This window comes from Sciurus carolinensis, chromosome 8 (assembly GCF_902686445.1).
Source record: "Sciurus carolinensis chromosome 8, mSciCar1.2, whole genome shotgun sequence".
NCBI lineage: Eukaryota > Metazoa > Chordata > Mammalia > Rodentia > Sciuridae > Sciurus > Sciurus carolinensis.
Genome location: NC_062220.1, coordinates 120,365,599 through 120,388,561, shown reverse-complemented (window position 1 = coordinate 120,388,561; position 22,963 = coordinate 120,365,599). Strand labels below are relative to the sequence as shown.

Below are 22,963 nucleotides of genomic sequence, written 5' to 3'. Positions count from 1 at the left end.
GTCCTCCCCTTCCCTGATCTTCTGATGGCCCTTTACTACCTTTGAGCTTCAGACTATTCCCTCAGCCTGATGTGTTCTTCCTTCCCATTTTCCTCTCTTTTCTTTCTTTCTTTCTTTTTTTTAAACTGGGGATGGCACCCAAGAGTGCTTTACCACTAAACTACATCCCCATCCCTTTTCATTTTTTATTTTTGAAACAGGATCTCACTACACTGCCCAAGCTGGCCTTGAGCTTATGATCTTCTTGCCTCAGCCTTCCAAGTTTCTGGGATTACAGCCATGTACCACTGCATCCATCTTTCCTTCCCATTTTCTGAAAGCATGAACCCTGCTCATCTTCCTTTCAATACAGGAAATATTTTCCCTACAAATATCTATGGCATCCCTTATATGGGCTCCAAACAGAGGGCTAACCCTTTGAGGAACAATTAGTAAACAAGTCATTCCATGTCCCTCTCCTCTCAGGGCTGACACCAAACCTGTCAGTGAGTCACCTGTCAGCACTACTGTACAAGGTAGCAGTGATGCTGTAGGGACAGTATTGTGGAAGGCTGGGTGGGGGTCAGGCAAGATGGCACCAGGCTGAGGTACCTGTAGGGACTAAAGTGGGAGCAGAGGCAATGGGACTAGAGGGCCATCCAATAGGGAGCAGGGAGAAGATGAACTGGCATGTAGGCAGGGAGACTGAGGCATGGAGCTGGACCTTGCTGTAAGGGAAGTACAGCCTGAAGGTTTTCAAGCATGGGAGTTAGAAGGTCCTCTGCCTTCTGCTGGGGAGCTGCCATGAATATGTCATCCAGCAGACACATACTTGAGACCTTAACTGTCACCATACCAAATGGGCCTTCATTCTTGTGTGGCCCACCCCCACACAGCTGCGGGGTCCTGCCTGATGCTAGGGAACAGCCTGCTGGGCATGGCCCTCTGTGTCTGAAGCTCAGAGGCCAGCAAGCATGAACCTCACAGCCAGCAAGCCAAGAAACTGAGTTTGTACTTTTCTTAACCTGTTGATAGAGATAACGATTAGTAAGTGCAACCTGGCCAGCATAAGGCTTGCAGGCCAAGAAGTGAGAGGGCATTTGGAGCAGCTAGAATGTGAGGTGATGAAGGTGTAGGCACAGTGCTGGGAAAAACAAGCAAGGGGCCTAAGTGGGAAGAGAGGACTGATTGACCCAGGTAGAGTGGGTATGATAGAAAGGATGGCGGTCCAGGCCTAGCTGCAATACCTCCCCTGTAAGAAAGATAGCACTGCCCTATTGTGGGATATATGACCAGGGTCCTGGTTCTCACTATTTAAGCACACTGGTAAGGACTCACAGAGGGAAAGATACTGGCTAGGCAACTGGTGGGAAAGGAACTGCTTTCTGGGCCAGTAAAAAGGCCCCAGAGAAAGCTTGAGGAAGCCAGATCCATGCCCTCCCTCTCCCCCTGCCCCCAGCTTCACCAAGAGGCACCGTTGCACAGGGGGCATGGTCCTAAGCACCGTGGCCAGAGCCCAGCCCTTTGAGTCTAAAGCAATTTATCTCTGGCGGTGAGTAGGGGTTCCAGATAAACAAGTCAGAGCTGCTTTTTGGGGTAGTATGCCCCCCTCCCCAATAGCAGGTGAGTACTTGGGTCCACATGGCAACTTTGTAGGGTTGGTCAAAGGGAGAGGTCCCTCTGTGCCCACTTTGAGCAATCTGAGGCCACACTCCTCCCCTCAGTCACCTGTACTGGATAAGAAATCAGTTCCAGAAATGCATCCCATAGCTCAGTGATCAAAGCCCATGGCCAGAGCGGCCTGGAGCTGTGGGATCGATGTCTGCAAAACTGCTTCTCATCTCAGTTTGCTAGTGCAGCCAGGAAGGAGGGGACTGCCCGCCTTCCCCGTGGGCGCCCTGAACAGCCCACACACTCACTTCCAACCTACTTCTTGTTTCCCCAGAACCTCCAGTGGGCCCGAGACGTGTTGCTAGGCAGCAGTATCCCATGGCAACAACTGCAGCACATGCCGGCACAGGGGCTCTTCTGTGAGAGGAACAAGACCAATTTCTTCAATGTGAGTACTTTGCCTTGTTGATTTCTGAGGCTGCTTGGTGCCACTGCTTTTGATTGAAGGTGCATGAGTCGACCTCCTGGGTGGGCATTCCCAGGGCCACAGATTTGCGGCACCTTCAGAGGGCAAGCAGGGTGGTGCAGGTGAGAGTGCTCCAGACTCAGGCATTGGGCTGATTGCTGAGCAACTTCTGGCAAATCACTGCCCCTTCTGGGCACTGGTTGCAGTGAGAGAGGCATGGGTGAGCCTGGTGTGTTGTCTGGAGTCCCAGTTGTTCTGGAAAAATGCAGGCAATAATGAGAGGGGCTTTAGATCACAGCCCTGCTCTCCCACTTTGTGGTCTTGGGCACCAAGGAGATTCTGACTAAAGGTGACTCTACTGCTTGAAAAACAAGTTTGTCCAATGCTGGCCCTTCAGTACCCTTTCAGCTTTGCTATTCCACGTGGGGTGGAAACTGCCCAGGCCTGTCTTCCTCCTATCCCAAAAGCCCACATCTGTCTTCCTTTACACCCTGCCAAGCCCAGCCCTCCCTCATTTGTTCTGCCTCTCACGGACAACTGGTCCCTCACTCTTCTCTACCTCCAACTCCACATGCATCCTTCATCACCCCTCCTAGCATGACCAAATCCCAGCTGAGTGGCTTTGGCAAGGCACACAGTCCCTTCACCTTTGTTTCTTCTTTATTTTCCCTGGTTTCCCAATACTTATAGAAAAACTGAAGAATGGAGTCAGCTTGAATAGGAGCTAAGGAGGGCAGGTCTCAGATTTAGAGGAGTGTGACAAAGGCTGGTTCTCAGGTCCCACCCTACCAGGTGATAGGGTCCATGACTCTTCCCTTTTCCCAGACTATGACATCTATGCACCTCTCTCTGTTGGTATTATAGACAAATAGTAGGTGTCATTGGTAATCAACCCACATGGTACCAAGGGATTTGCCATGAAATAGAAGCATGCTCTCACCCACATACCCAGGCCATAGCCATGCCCCACAGGAGCTACCATTCTTTGTCCCATATGTGTCCTTCCAGAGGATATCTGCCTTTTATAAGCTAGTTTGCATTTTAAAAAAAAAAGAAAAAGTACATGTTTGTGCCCTCCCTCTGTTTTTTCACTCAAGAGCATCTCTTGGAGAGTGTTTTAGCACTTGCTCATTCTATTGATTGATTGAGGTGCTGGGGATCAAACTCAGGGCCTAAGCAAGTTCTCTTCTACTGAGCTACATACCTAGCCTGCTCATTCTTTTTAATAATTGTGCAGGACTTCCAAAATAGGAATGCCCTACAGTTTATCTAGCCATTTCCTATTGATGGGCATTTAGATTATTTTCAGTCTTCTGTTACTACAAACAATGTTTCAATATATACCTCATTGTACATTTGTGGGAGTTCATTTATAGGAGGAATATTGAAATAGAATTCCTGGGACAAAGGATGTGGTACCTTTAAAGTATATAACCACTCTCCGAAGATCTGGCCCACTTTCCCTTTAGACTCATGTTTTCAGACTTCATCAACTCTATATTACTGACTTGGAAATATTTGCTCTTTAGTAGGTGGAAATGCTATCTATCGTGTTTTATGTAATATGAGTGAGATTGACCATGATGATATCATGTTAAGTTTTAACTTCTGTTTAATTTATACTCATGTTCATTTGTCTGTTGGATTATTGGTTCTTTTTTTATTGATATATAAGAACTCTTTATAAATGAAATGGGTCCATTTGGTAACATTTTTCTGCAGTTGATAGACCAAAGTTAGAGCCAAGCAAGTGTTTGATTACCATGAGCTCTTGGGTTACTTACCTTTTTTTTGGGGGGGGGGGGTTATTTACCTTTTAAAGTGGGTTTCCATTACCTTGCCTCTCCTTGGAGAGTAAGTGTAGGAACCAAATTAAATGATGGGATAATGTCCCTAACCCAGAATCTGGCACATGGTTGGTACTCAAGAAAATGGTTCCCCTTCCTTCTTTTCTCCCCTGCTATTGTTGATGCTATGCCCTTAAACTCATTACGGGGATATTGGAAGGAGAGGCCTAGCCTCCATGCCTTCCTCATGGGTGAGGCACCCAGCCTTTCTAATGCTGAGGTTAAGGAAACTAGTACTTTAGGTATCAGGTCAAATGGAGCACATCTGAGCCTGAGATCAGATGCTCCAGACCCCATTCCCACTAGGCTCACTCCTAGTAAGTCCTGTCATAGTTTCTGAGACCTTCTAGAAAATGAGTCCAACAAAAAGGCATTCACAGGTTGTGCCAGCCAGAAGCCTCTGTAGAAACATGGACTGATATTTTGAGTGGTTTTTGCCTCTTCTGGGTCAGCTGTTTGTTCTTCCAGCAACCTGCTGCTTCTACTACCCTCAGCCTCCCTCTTAGCCACCTCTCCTCTTTTGACCTGGTACCCAGCATGGCAGGAAGTTCTGGGAGACCCTGAGTAGTCAGCACACAATTCTGTTCAATATCTTCTACCAAGTGTGAGGAAACTGTTTGCTAATGTGTTGATGGAGGAGTATTTGGGGCAGCCCTCAGCCCCTACTGGTATAAAACCATGTCTCTTAACAGATGGGTCTATAGGTCAGAGTGAGGTTGAGGGTCAGGGTCACCACATGCCCTGGCTTGCCATCCTTCCAGGCCCACTGGCCTAGACCATTGATGCTGCCCAACCTTGACACCATTCACCCAATTGTCTGAGCAGCCCCCCTCATCCATCCCAACAGAAGGTGGGAAACCTTCTTGTTATGTTTTTAGTGACAATTTTCAAAAATCATGTGAGTCATATAGGACCATGTTGTCACTGCAGATAGACACATAGAGGAACTACACCCCTTTGTTTGCCTACCTCAGACACTGTGCTCTTCTTAGAGGTTTTTCAGTGAGCAGCCCAACTGTTCTGTTTCTAAAAACGTGTATGTGTGTATCTGTGAGTGTGTTATAATGTGTGTTCTTCGGCAACTTGCTTTTTTCACTCACATTAAACCCTGAGTTTCCATGTGAGAAGTTCAGGCCATCTCGTTCTTTACAACTGCTGCCCTCTACTTGGTTGGGCACATGTGTTTTCTCTCACAGCATCCTATGGCATGTATCTTTGTGGTCCTGCCATGTTGTTTGAGTCTCCTGGTCTTGTCTAGTGTGACCCAGAGAAGGGGCTCACTGAGAATTTCGGGATAGATTTCATTCAACTCGTTTGCCTTGATAAATGACTTCCAAGCCTGGTCTTCCATTCTCCTGGTCTAGTTAGTGCTGGATATTGTAGAGGACAGGGAGATCCCTGCCACAGGACACAGGAGGCTTGTGATAGAGCCCCTCAGGGCCTTTCTGCAGGGCCTCTGTTGGATGCTGTAGACCACATGGGAGGGCAGAGTGCTGCTTAGCCAGGACGTGGGCAGGAGAGAAGGGCCAGGATTACAGGCACCCTTGTAAATCTCCTTAGGCGAGTGACTAAACCTTCTTGGGAAGGAGTGGATGCTAAGGGACATGGGTAAATGGAACCTTAGGTTCCAACGTTCCTAACAGGAAATCCTTGCATGTGGGGACTGCCCCACAGTTGTCTAGTCCCCTGCAGTGGCAGACATGGTGTGCCAGTGGTATGGTTGGAACTGTGGATGAGTGAGGGAGGACTGAACTTGTGCATATCCATTCCCTCTGTTTTGCACACTGACTGAACCAGCATCCTGAGTGAAGGAACAACTTCCCACCCAGCCTTTTCCTGCCACCTGATCTCTGCTGTGGAAAATCCTGCTTGTGGGTGCTCAAGCTAAGGCAGGAGCAAGTCAAAGCTCCTGGGCTGAGGCTCATTTACCACTGTAATCTGACACCCCAGCTGAAGGCCCCCATTACACCAGTCCTCTCTTACCAGCAGAATAGTCTGGTCTGTGCCAAAACAGAGCCAGAGTTGTGGAATGTTGTTGGTTGGGGCCACACATGACATTATTGCTCATCCTTTCACAGTCTCAGGAAGGACTGACAGAAGGCATTGGCCTTGTGATTCAAAGGTGGCTTCTTAAACCAACTGTGCAGAAAAGGAAGTCCCAGGACACAGAGACCTGGGATGGGAGGCAGTGAGACTGAGATTGCTTCTGCAGGATAGTCCCTCTCCTGAACCAGTCAAGTCCAAGGAGGCTACAGAGAAAGAAGCCAGGGGATTGTCCTTCCCTGGGCAGAGGAGGCAAGAAAAGCACAAGCCAAGTTGGGTGGCAGGTGTTTCTGAGTGACTGCCCTTTCCAACAAAGTAAGTGCTTGTTCTGGGTGCCTAGAAACTTCTGGACCTTCCCATGAAGTTCACCTGAAGGAAGGCAGACCTGTGTGAGCTGGAGCCAAGCTGCTCTGTCCAGAGTGAACTCCTTTCCCCATCTTGTAGTTGATTCAGAAATGTTCCCATAGTAACCAAACCAGAGATGGCTCTCCCTTCTTCCCCAAAATGTTTGCTTATTTTAGCAGGCAGGGCTTTTTCTTATTTCAGTTCAGTTTATAGCCTCTGTTAAAGAAGCAAAGGGAGCTGCAGGCCAAACTGGCACTGCAGCTACTTCTGAGGCTGTGTGGGACCTGAAACTGAACTTGAGAGAGCAGAGGGGAGATGCTGGCTTCTGTGACTATCCTGTGTGTGGTGCTTCCTCCATAGCCACCAGCAGACCCTGGACCCTAAGGTCACCAAAAAGCACACACAAACAGACCTTGATCACAAATACTCAGTGCCTGATACTGCATCCCTTCCTTGGCCTTACACAAGGCATAGGACTGCCCCTGGGCAGGGTGGTCCTGACAGGTGGATGAAAGTCCTGAGCACATTGCACAGTTTATCTTTAGTACTGGAGATCAGCTCATATGGAGCCTCAGGGCTTTTCCATAAATCCCAGTGGACCTCCACTGATCCCATAGTCCAGTGCCAATGCCAGAAGGGGTGGGATTGAAGCAGGGGCTGGTAGAGACCCTGATTCATGCATGGTTAGGGCATCCAAAGACTCAAGGCCTACCCTGACTTTAGTGGAGTCTCACGAGATGCAGACATAGCTATTCCACCACCACATAGGCCCCTTTGTATGTGGTCAGGCCTCCAGTTGGTGCCTATGGATGCAGGTCATGCTCCCTCTTTTTTGGCCACAGCTGCATAGCACTCCACTGTCTGTCCCACAGATTATTTACCTGCCATCTTCTGAATACATAAGTGTTCTGGTACAAAACACACTGCTTCCTTACATCTTCTTCTTCCCCTATGCTAGCATCTCTGTGTACAAATGCCTAGAAGTACAGACCAGGACATAGACCCTCTGTTTGTGCTTCCACAAATCACCAGATGGTTCTATAGTACTGGGTCAGTTTCATTGCTCTCCCCAACCCCCAGCCCTCAACCACCAATGACTTTCATTTTTGCCCATATGTGGGGATGGTGAGGAATCTGGGTGGTTTCAGTCTGTGCTTCCCAGGTGACTTGACCTGAGGCCAGTCCCTTTTGTCTGACCAGGCTCTGAGACTTTCTCTTTTACCTGGCAGCCATCACACAGGCTCAGTTAGTTATTTGTCCTGACTCCATGCCACTTAAATTGATGAGAGATATGGTTCCATCATGAGCTATCTTTGTGTCTTTTTCTTTTTCTTTCTTCTTTTTTTTTTTTAACAAAAGTTTATTCTTAAATTCACAACAGACTCCACAACAACATTTCATTCTAGTTATAGGTGGCAAAAGAGTTATAGCAGGGATCCTGATATTCAAATAGCGATGGAATCAATGGTCACCATCATTTCAGGCTCAAAAAACCAACTTACTTTTTGCCAGATTTCTTTTTTTTTTTTTTTTTTTTTTGAGTGCTGGGGATCGAACCCAGGGCCTTGTGCTTGTACGGCAAGCACTCTACTGACTGAGCTATCTCCCCAGCCCGCCAGATTTCTTAATTCCACCCATGGCCAGGATCCTTCCCTGTGGTCTTTGCTTTTAGCTCCTCAAGTTTCTTCTGCTCTCATTTTGTTCCTGCTTGAAAGCTTTATCTTCCTTATCCATCTCCTTGGCCTGCTTCTTAGGCTGTTTCAGGAGCTGCTTCTTGCCACCTTCATGACCAGACACTGTGTTTGCCACCCCTATCCTCTGTCTTTGTATCTTTAAAGTATTTGTGCTCTGTGTAGTCCCTAGCCCTGTATCCTGAGTATACACTAAGGGCTTTGATGCAGTCTTGGGAAGGAAGGGCCCCAGCTGGTGGAGTGGCCGCCTGGGGGACTAACCACTTGCCAGAGCTAGAGGGAAGGAGAAAAGGTCTTTATGGCCTCCATCACTCCATTCTTATCAACAAGAATCACTCACACCCATTCTATTCTAACTGGTACCAGTTTTCTCTTGTGGTCTTGGGAAGAGTCCCTGCTTCTTCCCACCTGGTGAGTAGATGCTAGGTACAGTGGACCCACCTTCCAGGCCAGGCTTCAGCTAATGCCTTTCCCTTCATAGAGAGCCAGTGGTCCAGATGGAGACCAGTAGAGCCAGGCAGGACACAGCCTATGGAGCCCAGCAGACCTGGGCAGCCCCAGGTGGGGACTTCATCTAAAACAACATTGCTGTTGTCCCCACAATACTTCCTTCAGCTCAAGGAGGACATGCCTAGTGACTATGAATCCCTCTCACCCTCAAGAATTTCCTGGATTGAATAACTGGAAAGCAGCAGCCTTAGAACAAAGGGATAAAAGGTGTATCAGCGTATCTTGACTCAGGTGCCCAGAAATTCAGTTGTGGCCAGGCCTCAGGGCCTTCATTCCTGTTGCAGGGCATCCCTCATTGCCTCCCCTATCACCTTAGACCAGACTTGCTTCTTCTCCCCCTCTATCCCTCCCACTTTCAAGAGGTTCCATTCCTCCTGGGCCTACGGACCACCTCTGTCCCCAGACACCAGCCCCAAGTTCAGAACTCGTTGTGGGTAGACATCAGTAAAGGCCAAGTCACAAACTAAGGAAGAGGTGTTGGTCTCTTCCCAGTCCCTGAGATCCACCATCACCCCAGGCAGCCAGCAGGAGTAAACAAGCCCCAGAAGCACCAGCATGAGGCCTTTTTGCACCCTCTCTGATTAGGGCTATAGGGAACATCGGGATAGGAAGAGCCTGAGTTGTAATAGCCCTGTACTTTCCCCCAATCAGGCCTATAACACCTTCTCCCCACTCAGGACCAGCTGTGACTGGTTCTGAATATACCACTACTTATCACTGTGCCCATACTTCAAGAAATGAATTAACCCACTGTAAACCTGCCATCAGGCCCTGGGCCCACCACATTGAAAGCAAGGCTCAGATCTGCAGGCCAATTCTCAAGGCTGGGAGGTCCCATCACCAGTCTGTGCTGGAGGAGGGGCATCAACCTCAGCGTCTAGCACTGAAGCCCTTGCATGGAAGCCAGCAGCCCCACCCAAAGGAGAAAAGCCAGGAGTCTAATGGTACTTTCACTGGCATTAGCCCAGCTGCCTTAGTCAGGAGTGTCCCTTTGGCTGAATGGAGAGGATGAGGTCGCAATGAATAGGAGGACATGAGCATCTAGCCCTGCCCTAGGAGGTGAGGTTGGGATTCCAACCCAATGAGAGGGAGGCAATAGGTAGATTATGATGTTTAATAGATCTGCTTTTGGAGGTAGAACTGCACTGTTGGCTAACTTGGGCAACAGGCCTATATGGGTTGTCCCCAAGGGGCTGGCTAACCAGCTTGTGCCACCTCTCTATGGTAGGCCCCTCGCCTAGGCCTGTTTCAGGGTTGAGGCTCATGAGGCCAAGAACAGAAACAGTAGAGGGAGGCCACCACTTGCTACAGCTCCAAAACTCTGTGCCTGATCCAGCCTGGTCTTTTTGGGGACCTGGCAGGGGGTGCTGCCCATGGCAGCTATTGTAGGACCAGCTTCATTGTAGGGTTTATTTGGAGGTGCATCCTTTGGTCTCCCATAACATATCTGGGAGGCTTAAGTACTATTATTTTTCCCATTATAGAGATATAGAAAATTTTACCAATAGACTCCACAGGTTGTAAAAAAAAAAAAAAGCCCTTTTCTACCCTCTGCCCCTTTAGCTAAGCAGAGGCTTGGTCTCTTTCTTTGGACAGCAGAGCTCATGGCCCTGTTTTCAGGCCCTGTTACAGTCTATTCCACAAATGACTTATCTGCTATGGGTGTTGTCAGAAGGGTATTGCTGAGTATGTTTCTGCCAGTGGTCATGGCACAATGACCCAGGGCTCTGCAGAGAACTGGTGCTATTGTATCCCCTTGAACAAGGCACAGAAGCTGAGGAAATAGCACAAGATCATACAGCTAACAAATGGCCAATCTGGAATTCCAGGTCTGTTTGACTTCAAGGCCTGCACCTTTAGCTGCTGTGTCATTGGGAATTCAGAGGCAACCTCCCAGCTCTCTTTTCTGTTTGTGATATCTGCTGCAGGTACATGATGGGGAGGGGCAGCAAGAATGGTAAATTGTGTCTTTGTCCTGCTTTTCTCCTCCTCTCTTCAGGAAATGGAGTCTCTTGTCCCTCCCTTGCATTGATCAGGGGCTAATGGGGGTAGGCTGCCCCAGTTTGTAGAAACCATAAGTCTCTTCCACACTCCAGCTTCCCTTTTAGGCAACTTGCATGGCATTCTGTTGCCCATCCTGACCACAGACCTTTGGCCTCCCTCAGTGCCTTCCTCAGGCCTGTTCAGACCTGCTGGTGGAGGCCATTCTGCAATCTGGGCCCCTCACAGGGTCTCTGCACCTGGTCTTCCTCAAGTTCATCCCCAGCCTTGCCCAGAACTGACCTCCTCCTTGGCCATGGCTGGCTTCCTCTCATGTTAGGCCCTGTCTGAGCCCCCCGACAGGAATCATTTTGCACATATGCTTTTTGAGGCCCCCAGACTTGACTAAGCTCTCAGTCCTCCTGGAGTTCACATGCTATCACCTAAAGGTAAGCAGACAGTGTGAAAAAGACAGGAAGTCAGTGTTGGGGATGTGCCTATGAAGGACAGAACAGGGCCTAACTTCCAAAGGAAACAGCCTGCACAATAATGTGAGGATCAAATGGGTACACACCAGAAAGGGCCTTGAAGAGCTGCAGGGTGCACACACATCAAGGATGGTTGGCTAGATGCTGATGGTTGACTAGAGTGTGGACTTCCTCAAATAGGCAGGGTGGCTAGAGTGAAGGAGCATTTTCCATACATGGCACCAGCTGCCATGAATGTACCTGGGAGCCAATAGGGTGCCAAGAGCACTGCTGACCCACCCTATCCTCAGGTCTTCTACTCAAAATAGCTCAATAAATCTTCACAGCCTCCCTGCCTTACAGATGAAGAAAGAATCTGAGATTGGTGGCTGATATTTAGAAGTTCTGGACCAAATCAGTGGCAGTAGGAATGGTGGCCAGAGAAGGGCAAGAAGGACGTCAAACACCCATGAACTGACAGGATAAGGGGCAGGGCCGTAATGACAGGGAGTATAAAAGGGCTGAGAAGTGGGCTCAGGAGCTTAGTAGGCCATGGATGTGGATGAGGACATGCCTGTCCTCCAGTGGACAGCATACCAGGATGCCACTAAGAGGTAAGCAGTGCCTCTGTGCCACATGAGGCTGTGTTGCAAGGATGCTGTTTACTGGTTCATTTTATTTTCTAAAGCTCCAGCATCATTTGGTCCTCAAAAAAATGATCTGAGATTGGTTATGGCTTTTTCTCTTCCTCCACAGTCACCAATGGCTGTGGAAAGACCATCCCTGGCTGGTCAGGAATCCTGTGGGGCTTCTGCTTCTAGCCCTACCTTTGGTGGTTGTGACTAGGTCACCTAGACTCACTGAGCTGCCCTCTTCATCATGAAAATGACCCAAGGTATATAGCAGAGCCATTACTACTGTGGGGGAAAAGGAAGCCCATTCACATCACAGTGAGAATCAGAGGACAGAAAAGCAGGGGAAAAGTTTAAATTGAGGAAATGCAAGCTTCTTGGCTGTAGTAGGAATTGCTGCAATAGTACTATTTTTAGCATTGCTGAGATGATCCATGGGCCAATTGCACAAGCAGAGTAAACAAAAGAAACACTTCAAGTTCTCCGGGGAAAAAAGGTCCCGTTTTTAGGAATCTTAGAGTTAACACACAGCTTATCCCCCACCTCTCCTTTCTTCCCATGTCCTTAACTCGGAAGACTTAGTAGAACTTAACAACTTCGGGCTTTCTCAGCCCCAGGTCCAACCTGGAGAAGGTGCCAAAGACTTCCCTGTCATCCCTTCCTCCCAATCTGGGGAGGGGCATTAGATGGAGGACTGCTTCCCCTGAGAAACTTCCATGACTCTTTTGCCTGAGGGGCTAGCAAGAGGAAACAGTAGGGCTGCAGGGACAAGGTGGGGGCAAAGCCATGGCCACAGGATGCCCAGGCCCCAGCCCTGATGGCTATGATTTAAAAAAAAAAAAAAAAAGAAAGAAAGAAAGAAATCAAATGTTCAAGTGTCATTCCCTGGTGTACATTCTTTTCTGGCCATTGGAAACACTTTTCACCTCTAGATGTAGATTCAGAATTGTGGTGAGGTCAAGATATTTGGTAAGAGGGAGCTGATCTCTTAACCCCTTAGTATTCATGATCTCACCAAGTCCTTGGGACAACCCTGAAAAGGAGTTCAGGAGCCCCTGCAGATGAGGAAGCTATGACTTGCTAAGGTCACACAGCCTGTGAGTGGCAGAGCCTGGACTAGAGCCCAGGATTGGAGACCCACGTCCTGTGGTCCAGTTTCCATGCCAGAGTTTCTGTATAGCCTCTCAGGAGCACTGTTATTTCCCCCCCAGAAGGACTGCAGTGTTTGTGTATATATCCAGTTCTGACCTCAGTTCTGGTCCCCTCCGCCCCCAGCTGCTCCACTCCGGGTGTTCACTCAAGAGCTCACTGTTTAACATTCCTGAAGAGAAGAACATTTTTCAGTATAGACTTTTTTTTCCACTGTAAGTTATTTTTCAGAGGTTTTCTCTTAGAATATGTGGTCCTGCCATGTCTTTCTGAGGCATGGATGAGGGTCTCAGCTTGGGCAAAGCCTTACATCCTACATGCTTTGTCCCCCAAGACACTGCTATAGGCCTAGGCTTGCTACCTACAAGGGCAGCACCTGAGGTTGGCAGCAGGGGAGTTATACTTCTGAGTTAAGTTGTAGTACCCTCAGCAAGGCTGGAAAGTGGAACAAGGCAGGCAGCCCACTCAGACTCAGAGAGGCTGGGGGAGGTCTGTGGCCACTGAAGGGTCAGAAACAGAAAACCCTATCTCTAGGCTAGGAGGAAGAGGGGTTTACTGCAAGAAAACAGTAAACAAGGTGACACATGCCTGTAATCCCAGTGACTCGTGAAGCTCAGGCAGGAGGATCACAAGTTTGAAGCTAGCACTGGCAACTTAATGAGACCCTATCTCAAAATAGAAATTAAAAAGGGCTGGAGTATAACTCAGTGATAGAGTATCCCTCAGTTAAATCCCCAGTACCACAAAAGGGGAAAAACAAAACAAAACAAAACACCTTTGAAGAATGGAAGCGAGGTAGCAGTGCCAGCCTTTACTTTGTTCACTTAGTCCCCAGGTTGACATTGGCTGTGGAAGCCCAAGTGACAGTAATTCCCATGGCCCAGTGATGCCCACTAGTGTAGTTGCTCCAGTTGAAGAATATGTCCTAGGAGCTGGGGCTGTAGCTCAGTGGTAGAGCGCTTGTCTAGCATGTGTGAGGCGCTGGTTCCAATCCTCAGCACCACATAAAAAAATAAATAGTAAAATAATGGTATTGTGTCCATCTACAACTAAAAAAAAAATTTTTTTAAGAATATGTCCTTTTAAAAAATAGTTATGAACTACCAGGCTTAGCTTTTGATAAATTCTCATGGCAGCAGAATCTAGTATTGCTCAGAGCCTTCTAGGGACTCTGGCTGGCCCTCAAGCCCCACAGTTAAAGAGCACATTCTGGCCTGAGGGCTCCCATCCTTTACTATGCATGTCATTGGGGTTGTCCTGAGTAGGGGGTCTTGAGCCAGGAGCCTCTGTGCATGTGGTCAGGGCTTGTAGAAGGCAGGAGGGGCCCAGAAGACCAGAACACCTGGGCCAAGTTCAACATAATCCTCAGATCTTCCCAGTGTGCCCACTCTAAGGGAAGGATGCCACCCTGCCCTTGGTTTAGTTCTGTTGTTGACTTTCTGGTCGTGGCCTCTTTGACCTCAGTTTCTCCATCTCCAAAGGTGGACCAGTTGGATGAGGTCAGTGGTTTTCCAACCCTTTCTCCAAAAGAAACCTTTTTCACAAACCAAGTGGAAAACAGATGAAAGGGTAGTGCTCCAGCAGAGACAGGAAGAGCCAGACCCCACCCTCTTGGGCTGCACCCCCACTGGCCCAGGCTACTGATCAGGAAAGATGTAAACCACAACTATGGGCTTCCTTTCTTCCTTGCCTCCAGAGTCCCAGCCTGCACCTATTCTTCCTGCTCTCCTCTGTGGAAAGGCTTCAGACTTGGGAAGTTATCTCTGTCCCCCTTTCTTTCTTCTCCCTCCCTCCTTCCCCTTTTTTGTTTTTGTTTTTGTTTTGTTTTCCCCTGCTTTTCCTATTTGGAAAGTTTGACCATGTTGCTTGTTGCTTCTGAGAGTGCTGAGTTTGAAATACTGATGCCCCTTCCTGGTTACCATGGTAATAGACTGGGCCCACAAGTGCCCTGGGGGGCCAGGCATTGCCCAGGAGGAGTCGACCAAGGAGTCCCTTACACATGTGGGCCTTTGAACTTCTGTGATGTCCTGTCTCTGATCTTGGGAGGAACACCCCAGTCAAACCTAGGCTATTCTCCACATCTTGTGGCTTTGAGAAAGCTAGTCAGTGTCTATAAGGCTCAGTTTCTTTATCTGCAAAGAACAACTGACCAGACCTACCTCAAGGTTATGGCAAGGATCACATGAGAAAGCTCAGCAAAAATACATTACTGCTGTGGACCTCAGGACCTGCTTGGGACATGGTACACAGCAACAGTAGCCATTGTGATTAGGGAACATGTGGTAGGGAAGGAACTTGTGGTTAAAGGAATACTGGTGATAGGGCTCAGTGGGGTCAGTGGAGGTGGTGAGATGGATTGGAGTCAATTGGGAAGGCTCCCTGAAGGCATTGAAGAAATTCACTTGTTTAAAAAAAAACAGTTTTAATGTGGTGGTGCACTCCTATAATTCCAGCAATTCTGGAGACTGAGACAGAAGGTTCACAAATTTAAGACCAGTCTCAGCAACTTAGCAAGACCCTAAGCAACTTAGTAAAACCCTGTCTCAAAATTTTTTGAAAAAGTTGGGGGAGGGGATATAGCTCAGTGGTAAAATGCCTCTAGGTTCAATCCCCAGTATCAAAACAAAAAATTTTTTTTTTGAAATACTGACTGTTAATATGTATATAAGTTAAGGTAGCTCAGAGCAGGTGACCTTATGGAAGTTCCCCATGGACTACACCTGTGAATCTCAGCGCATCACTGGCTGGACACAGATTCTGTAGTCTCCCAGATACCACCCTCTCACTACATAGGAACATTGGGTCATTTGCTCAACAAGCCCAAGCAAATGAGGTCCAGGTCTGGACCGCTGGGGAAACAACCCAGCATCTGGGCCAATAGGAGCATCCAGTAGGAACTGACGACCATCAGCTCAGCTCCAGGTTTCATTTCCAAGGAGGAGTCTAGCTTAGCCATATGCAGTAGGGATGGAGAGCCTTGGACTGCAGGCCATACCTGGGCTCAGGGCCAGGACCTGGGCCTGGTAAAGCATGAACCTGACCCTGCCTCAGGGGCATGGGGCACCTATGAGGTGTGCTTTTGACAGAAAAGCTGGCCTCCAGTGGTTATAGATGAGCAGTCCCTCTCCTGGGAGACAGGAGATACCCAGCTCAGGCATAGCCATAAGAGAGAGTACTCCAACTGGCTGGGATCCCACTTTCCTCGGCTTCATTCCCTGAGCTCAAGTGTGAGCACCACTCCCAACTCTTAGCCCAAGCACCCTGGGTATACTATTCTGTGGGTCTCACAGTACTGTGGGCCCAGAAGAGGGGTTATCTGCCAGTCCTCAGCAAGGAGGGTTCAGAGTACTCCTGAAGGTTTGTACTGACTTTGAAATTGACCAGATTGTCAGGGAAAAAGGCATTCTGAAGGATCCAATACAGCCTCTAACTGTCATAGTGCTCTCACATGGAGCCCCAGGAGGCTCCAGCATGTACTTCCCCCTGTGGAGGGACAAGGAGGGAGATCCTCACCTTATGAAAAACCTTCCTGCCCTTGACCTAAGTGTTCTCTCCTTTCAGCTAGAGATGGTATGCCTATGTTGGGGCTCTGGAGAGGGCTGGCACAAACCAGGGCTCAGTGTGCAGAACACTATGTAGTAGAGTACTACATCCAAAGAGGCCAGAGTTCACAGGGTCATTCTCTCAGGAATGTCTCCCCAGAGGCCTTGCTTGGCAGGAGCTCAGCACAGAACCCCTGAGCTCACTTCAACTACCTTAGGTCTCCCTCTTGTTATGACAGCCAGACACTAGAACCTTGGGCTGCTCAAATCCCCACCCCTGGCCTCAGTGTGTTCATCTGTACTGGCAGATGTGGGGTTGCTGTCGGGCTCCTTCACTACTGTGCATGTGAGAATGTGCCTGTGGACCCACTCCCAGACTCTATGGGAGAGCATGCATGCTGTGGCTGCTGCTGCTGGTGGGCCTGGAAGTGCAAGGATTGCACACTGGACACTGATAACAGCTTCTCTTTGGCCTGGGGGTGATGAGTACATGTTCTCAGCTTCCTTCGGTCTGACTCGATCTTACAGGAAGTAGATAAGGTATGAAGTGAGGTCATGAGCTGTGCAAGGTGCAAGCATCACTTTGGCACCTGGTTTTCATGCCTGCTCCAGTAACTGGGGACAACTGAGAGGAGTGACCCAACTGGTGCTAGCCAGGCCTGGGTGATGGATCTCAACCATCCTAGCCTTCTTGCTACATAACTGCATCAGTGCTCAGATTCTCTGAATCTGTTCATATGTGTGTTGTGTCTATCAGTGTGGATGATAGGAGGCTATAGTGGTGTGACTGACATGTGGATCAAGAAGTCTTTGAGATCCAACTGTGGGAAGCACTCAATTGAAGCCCCCTGTCCTCCACAGCCTAGGAATGGCTCATGCCCATGTATGTCTCCCTGCAGTGAGTGACTTCTAGGAGCCCAGGCATGCATCCTTCATGTCCCCAATAGCAAGCACAGTGCCTGGCAAAGAAATTACCCTCCCATGGGCAAAAAGTGCTACATTTTCCAGGGTGAAGGGGCAAGTTGGACCCAAGCCAATTTGGACTGAAGGCATCTGGCAGGACACATGGTCAGCCTGGAAATGCTGGTGGCAGGAACCAGCCAAGGGTAGGAGACTAGCCAACTCAAGGAGGGGATATCACTGAGACAGGTGGATCTGAGCCCTTTGGGGGTCTGGGGAGGGAAGAGGGAGCTCCTTGCACTCAGGTGGTAAGAGAAGCTTGTAGGGGGCGCAGCAGCTCTCCAGTTAGACTTTCAAAGATGATCCATTCCTACTTTTCCTTGTTCTTTCCTCAGTGAGGGCAGAAGAAGCAGTCAGCAGTTGGTGGACAGTTCAGTGCAACCTACCTCACTGGAAAATAAGCAGGGAGGAAGATTCTTTGAATGGACCAAAAGTGAGACTAGGGATAGCAGGGGAGTGGTCATGTGCTCTGGAGTAAGGCCTTTTCTTTCTGAGCCCTTTCCTCTTCTGTAGAATGATCACAGTCAGTACTCTCCCTGAGGTCTGCAAAGCTAGTCATGTGCTGGGGAGAATGGTATTGCTGTTCTTGGAATGCAGTGGCTCACAGGTCCTGAGACCTACCTGGCCCAGCCCTTCCTCTAATCCAGATTGCTTTTTGGGCCTCATGACCCATCTGGAAAATGAGACCAGGGCACTTCCAGGGATAAAGCCCACTGGAGGACTCACCATAGAATCTCTTTTCTGCTCTCCCCCTTGAGGATGTTACTTTAAAAATCTTCATTCAAGTTCTGACAGCTCAGGTGTGGCCATGTGTCCCACACACACCTACACTTCTGCCCACCACAGAGCACTGTGTGGCACAACTCCAGGGGGCGTCGTTCACATAGGTACTGCTGGCGGGTAGAGGACAACCCAAGCACGCAGTTGGCTGCTGCCATCCCGGCTGCCCCTACTGTGCTGGGTCTGGGGCCGCCCAGTCCCACAGCTTCCCGTGCTGAGGGCTGCGCCCACATCACCCTGTGGCAGATCAGCAGCAGCTCACCACCGACGCACCAGCGGCGGGCCAGGGACCCCGCCAGGATTGGCCGGCAAAAGTCAGTTGCGCCGTTGGGCCAGCTTCCAGGCAAGAGCCGGCGCCCAGTCCGGTTCTGCCCGCCCCACCCCGGCCCGCCGACAACGAGCCTCCGCGGCCATGGCCCGGCGCCCGCCCTAGCTATCCTGCACAGATGCCACGGCGGAGCCGGCGGGTAGGAACTTGTCTTCGACTGAGGGCGGGGGCTGGGGCCAGGGCCACAGGACTACCTCGCTCTTTCTGCCTGCCCCGCTCTCTGCTTTTCTGTGTTGCTTTTACTCAGTCCTCCCATGGTGGGCCCCTGAGACCGCACCCCCACACACCGCCTTCCAGCCCCTGTAGCAGCAGGAAGCCCGCGCGCTGTGGTTTCCCTGGCGCCCCTGCGGAGGAAGTGGGCCGGCAGTGGGGTGCGGTACCCCGACGCCTAAGCTGAGCTGGCTCTGCTCAGCGTCAGGTGGGCTGCCACGCCGGCCTAGGCGGTGGCACACGGGGGTGGCAAGCGCTAGCGGAGCCAGTACACGCGCCCGCGCAGGGAGCCCCTTGCAAGCCCAGCCCGACCAAGCCCAGGGCTGTGGGCCGGCGCGCGCGGGGGTGTGTGCTGCGCTACATCGCGCGAAAGCGAAAGCCACTAGCTGGAGCAACTTCGCGGCGGAGACACCGATGAAAAGCACCGTGCGAGAAGCTGCGCGGTGCCGCTCTTGGGGATGGTGAGCTGGCCCCCCGCCCCGGCCGGGTGGGCAGCAGCACCCAGCCGCGGTGCCTCCCTAGCTATAAATAGCCGCTGTGCGGGGGTGGGAAGATGGTGCCAGCGTTTTTCAAAGTGCGGGCCCGCGGACTCAGAGCTCTGAGCTAAACCAGGTCCTTGACCCTCAGCACTCAAATTGGTGGAAAGGGTGGGGTTGGAGGTAGGGATCGCACGGGCCTGGGCGTGGGGTGAAAGTGCCCATGTGGAGGCAAGACTGGCCACCGAGAGTTGGCCCCTGGGCTCTCCCCACGTACTTGTTTGTCGTTTCTGCTTTTCCCGGGGGGGGGGGGGGGGGGGGGGGGAGGGGAGGGAAACCTAGTGCGCGTTGTCTCATTTGGCAGAGGAGGTTGGAAACGGCGGGTGCCAGCTGTGGGCGAATTGCTGGCTTCCCCAGGCCTTGCCTGCGTGGGTCCTGGACGCATTACCTGTGATGGCTCCGGGAATTCCTTGCCCTCTATAGCACAAAATGGACAATGAAGACCGTGTTGGGGCGGGGGCTTGGGGGAGCTTCCCTGGTGACTTCTTCACAGAGAGACTCCCAAATGACTTGGGGTAGAAGCTGTAAGAACTTCCTACCCCCAGTGATGTTTAAGCTGGTCTTCATGAGCCCTCCTCTCACCCTCTTAGGCCTGGAGCAGTGCTACAGGAGGGGGAGGGCCCCTGGCTCCTCAGGGCATCAAAGGCTGGGGAGCTGCCCACCTAGAAACAGTCCTGGCCCAAAATGCCAGGTCTCCTGAGGCTGAGAGCTCCAGAGGAACAGTCTGAGCCAGGGGGGTGATAGGATGCTGGCCTGGCTCTGTCCTTGATGCTGTCCTTACTTGGGGCAAGTGGGGTAGAGTGTAAAGAACCTGGTGGGCTGAGTTCTGCTGTGGTCTTGGCTCTCTGCTGGCTGCCTGCCCTGGAACTAGTCTCCTCTCTAACAGCAGGATATAAGTGAAATCATGTGTTTAAGAAGCTGGGCAGGCACCCTGTGAGTTTTTGGACCCAGGAGATGAAATCAACCCCTGGGGCTCACTGGCACTGAATGCAACCCTCCATACCCTGCCTGCTCCTTTTTCCAGGTAGTTGTGTTGTTTGGATGGTTTGTATGGATCTGTGGGTGACAGGTGTCTCCCTAAAACTTTAGAGGATTCTGGTATTTTCCCCACAACTGCTTCTGACCCCAGGGCCTACCATCCAGACTCTTTCCCATTCCTGGCTCAGCTAGGTGTCAAGCTGTAGTTCTGAGGCTGTCCTGAGCCAGCAGAAAGTTTTTGTGCTTCTCTGGGGGGTGGGGGAAAGGCCCCTGATCTCCTGTCCCAGAACTCCACCCTGCTGATAGACTCCATCACTCTCTCTAGCACCAGCCACCACTAGGCATCTGGTCTTTAGCTGCTCCAAGGAATGGGATGCCGATAGACTCCGCCTCCTTCTGTTCTTAGCACTGAGTCACCACTGTGTCCATATGGGAGTCAGGGCTGGGGGTTGCTGTAGGAATCCCTCAGCCAGAAGAACAGGCTCTCTCCTGGTTACTCGCAGTGCTGTTTTCTGTGAACAGAACTGTTGGAACAGCTCTGGGAAGCCTTGCTTACCGATCTTCCCTGCATACTCCCCAACTTTATGACTTTAGACACCCAGGCACCACCTCCAGGAGTCCAACCTGCTGCCTGGTGCCCTCTCTCTTGGTCGCTGATGGCAAGCCATCCTGAACAGAGGAAAGGGTGTTTCGTGGATAAGAATGTTCAGGCCAGCATTCTTCATAATAATTCTGGAGACTCTGAACCAGTTGCCCACCAATAGCCAACTTCATTTTGGGTTTAGTGCTGTATGGTCATTTTTTATTATTATTATTATTATCGTACTGGGGATTGAACCCAGGGGTCTTCTACCACTGAGCTACATCCCCAGCCCTTTTAAATTCATTTTGAAACAGTCTCTCACTAAGTTACCGAGGCCACCCTCGAACTTGGAATCCACCTATCTCAGCTGAGCCTCCCAAGCCACTGGGATTTCAAGTGTGTACCACTATGTTGGCTCTGTGATAATTTTTTTTTTTTTTTTTTAGTACTATGGATTTGACCCAGGAGCACTTAACCACTGCACTTAACCCAGCCATTTTTATTTTGAGACAGGGTCTCAGTAAGTTGCTTAGGCCTCACTAAATTGCTTAGACCCCATGAAGTTCCTTTGGGCCTCACTACTTTGCTGAAACTGGCCTTGAACTTTAGATCCTCCTGCCTCAACTTCTTGGGTTGGTGGGATTACGAGCATGCATCACCATGCCTGGTTTGTGGTCCTTTTAAATGAGATGTTTTTGACAATGTGGGAAAACATGTATGCTCTATTTACAGAATTAAAGAATCAAGATAAACATTGCATGCTCCCTGTGCTTAGAACATGCTGGGTGATGGTGCTTATTAAAGGAGTCATCAGTGCACCCTAGCTCAGCTGCCCAATCTCCACCTGTTCTGTGGAGTCTCTTTCTCTAGCTCCTGCTCCTGTTTCTGCTTTGTCTGGCTTTCCCTGAAAACCCCTGAGTCCTTGCTTTCGTGGTCCATTACTCCCTTCTATCAGCCTCTCTTCTGTCCCTGCACCCTGGATCGCTGGAGAGTTGGGCCTCCCCCACACCCTAAAAGAGGGTTTATCTGTTGCATTAACTCCCAGAGTCTGCCCAGGGCTAGCCCAGGCATGGCTCTGGGGGACAGGTGCTCTCCCTGCCCTCCTGGGACTCAAAGCCACCCAATGTTTGTACCAAAGTTGAAAGGACTTGGAGTTCAGGGTTTATGATTTTGACCTGAAACATTCCTTCTCAAGGCAGTCTATAGGCAGACTCAGTAGACAGCTATCCTGATTTTCCTTGCCTCTCTCATGCAGGCAGACTTCAGGAGTTCCCTAAGAATTCACCTCACCTCACAGGTCATAAGCTCCCCCAGGATGGTAGGTCTGTTCACAGGGCTATTGTGAGCACTTGTTTTTCTGGGGAAGCTTTTCCCTGTATCCTTGGAGAAGGCTGAAGCAGGATCTGTAAATGAAAGGCAGGATCTGCTAAGGTAACAGGTCTAGGAACCCTTGACTTAGGAGCCCCAGAATAATAGCTTTGGGCTATGCTATCAAAAGTGACCTGAGGGCTGTGGAGATAGCTCAGCTGGTAAAGTGCTTGCCTCACAAGCACAAGGCCCTGAGTTCGATCCCCAGTACCGCAAAAAAAAAAAAGCGGCCTGAGCAGTGACCCATCAGAGGACCATGGGGTTTACTGGGAGAATCAGATCTGGGTTTTAATCTATGGCCTTCAGGTGCTAGATTCAGAGGTGGCTCTAGTTGAATAAAAGGCTATGTCCAGTAGCCCCACTGGTATGTAGGGGCCCTGGGGCCCAGGAATGTGCATGAGTGAGCTCCTCCAAGGCCTTTAGGGAAGTGTGGACTGGCCAACTTCTGGAATCCAGGGAAAGAGGAGCCTGGCTAGGGACTGTGGTACATACCTGTAATACCAACAGCTCAGGAGGCTGAGGCAGGAGTATCTTCAGTTTGGCAGCCTCCACAGCTTAGTGAGACAAGCTCTCACTAACAAGCTCCTCTGTATCACAGTGCACAGGAAACATCCTGAGCCATATGCCCAGGCACAGCCTTGGCCAGATGATCCAGAAATATTTTTCCATACCTGCAGGAGTCACTGCTGTCTTTCACTCCTAGGGTGCCAACCATCAAGATTGCCATGAGCAGAAGTCAAACATCACTGGTCTCCTGGCTTCCCCTACCCTCCTCCCCTGGCACACACACACTTTCCAGACCCTTTGTGAGTGGACAGAACATTCATGAGCACCAGCACAGACTGAGGGTAGCTAGGTAGGGGACCTCAGGAGGCACTCCCTGTTGCTTACAGCTCCCTCCTGCCCATGGCTCTTTCAAATCTGTGATTCTGCTCTGACCTGTGGGTGTGTCAGCACC

The 22,963-nt window shown here is 50.2% G+C and overlaps 1 protein-coding gene and 1 pseudogene across 5 annotated transcripts in view; one reads left to right on the top strand and one right to left on the bottom strand.

The window, feature by feature from the left end:
* Cabin1 (calcineurin binding protein 1) overlaps positions 1–22,963 on the top strand; it is a 138,359-nt gene that overhangs the window by 93,446 nt on the left and 21,950 nt on the right. For all 5 annotated transcript variants that reach the window (XM_047561620.1, XM_047561621.1, XM_047561618.1 and 2 more), the window contains one exon: positions 1,925–2,038. In XM_047561620.1, coding sequence (XP_047417576.1) covers positions 1,925–2,038 — 114 coding nt within the window. The remainder of the gene's footprint in view (positions 1–1,924; positions 2,039–22,963) is intronic.
* Positions 7,891–10,790, bottom strand: LOC124990522 (translation machinery-associated protein 7-like; annotated as a pseudogene).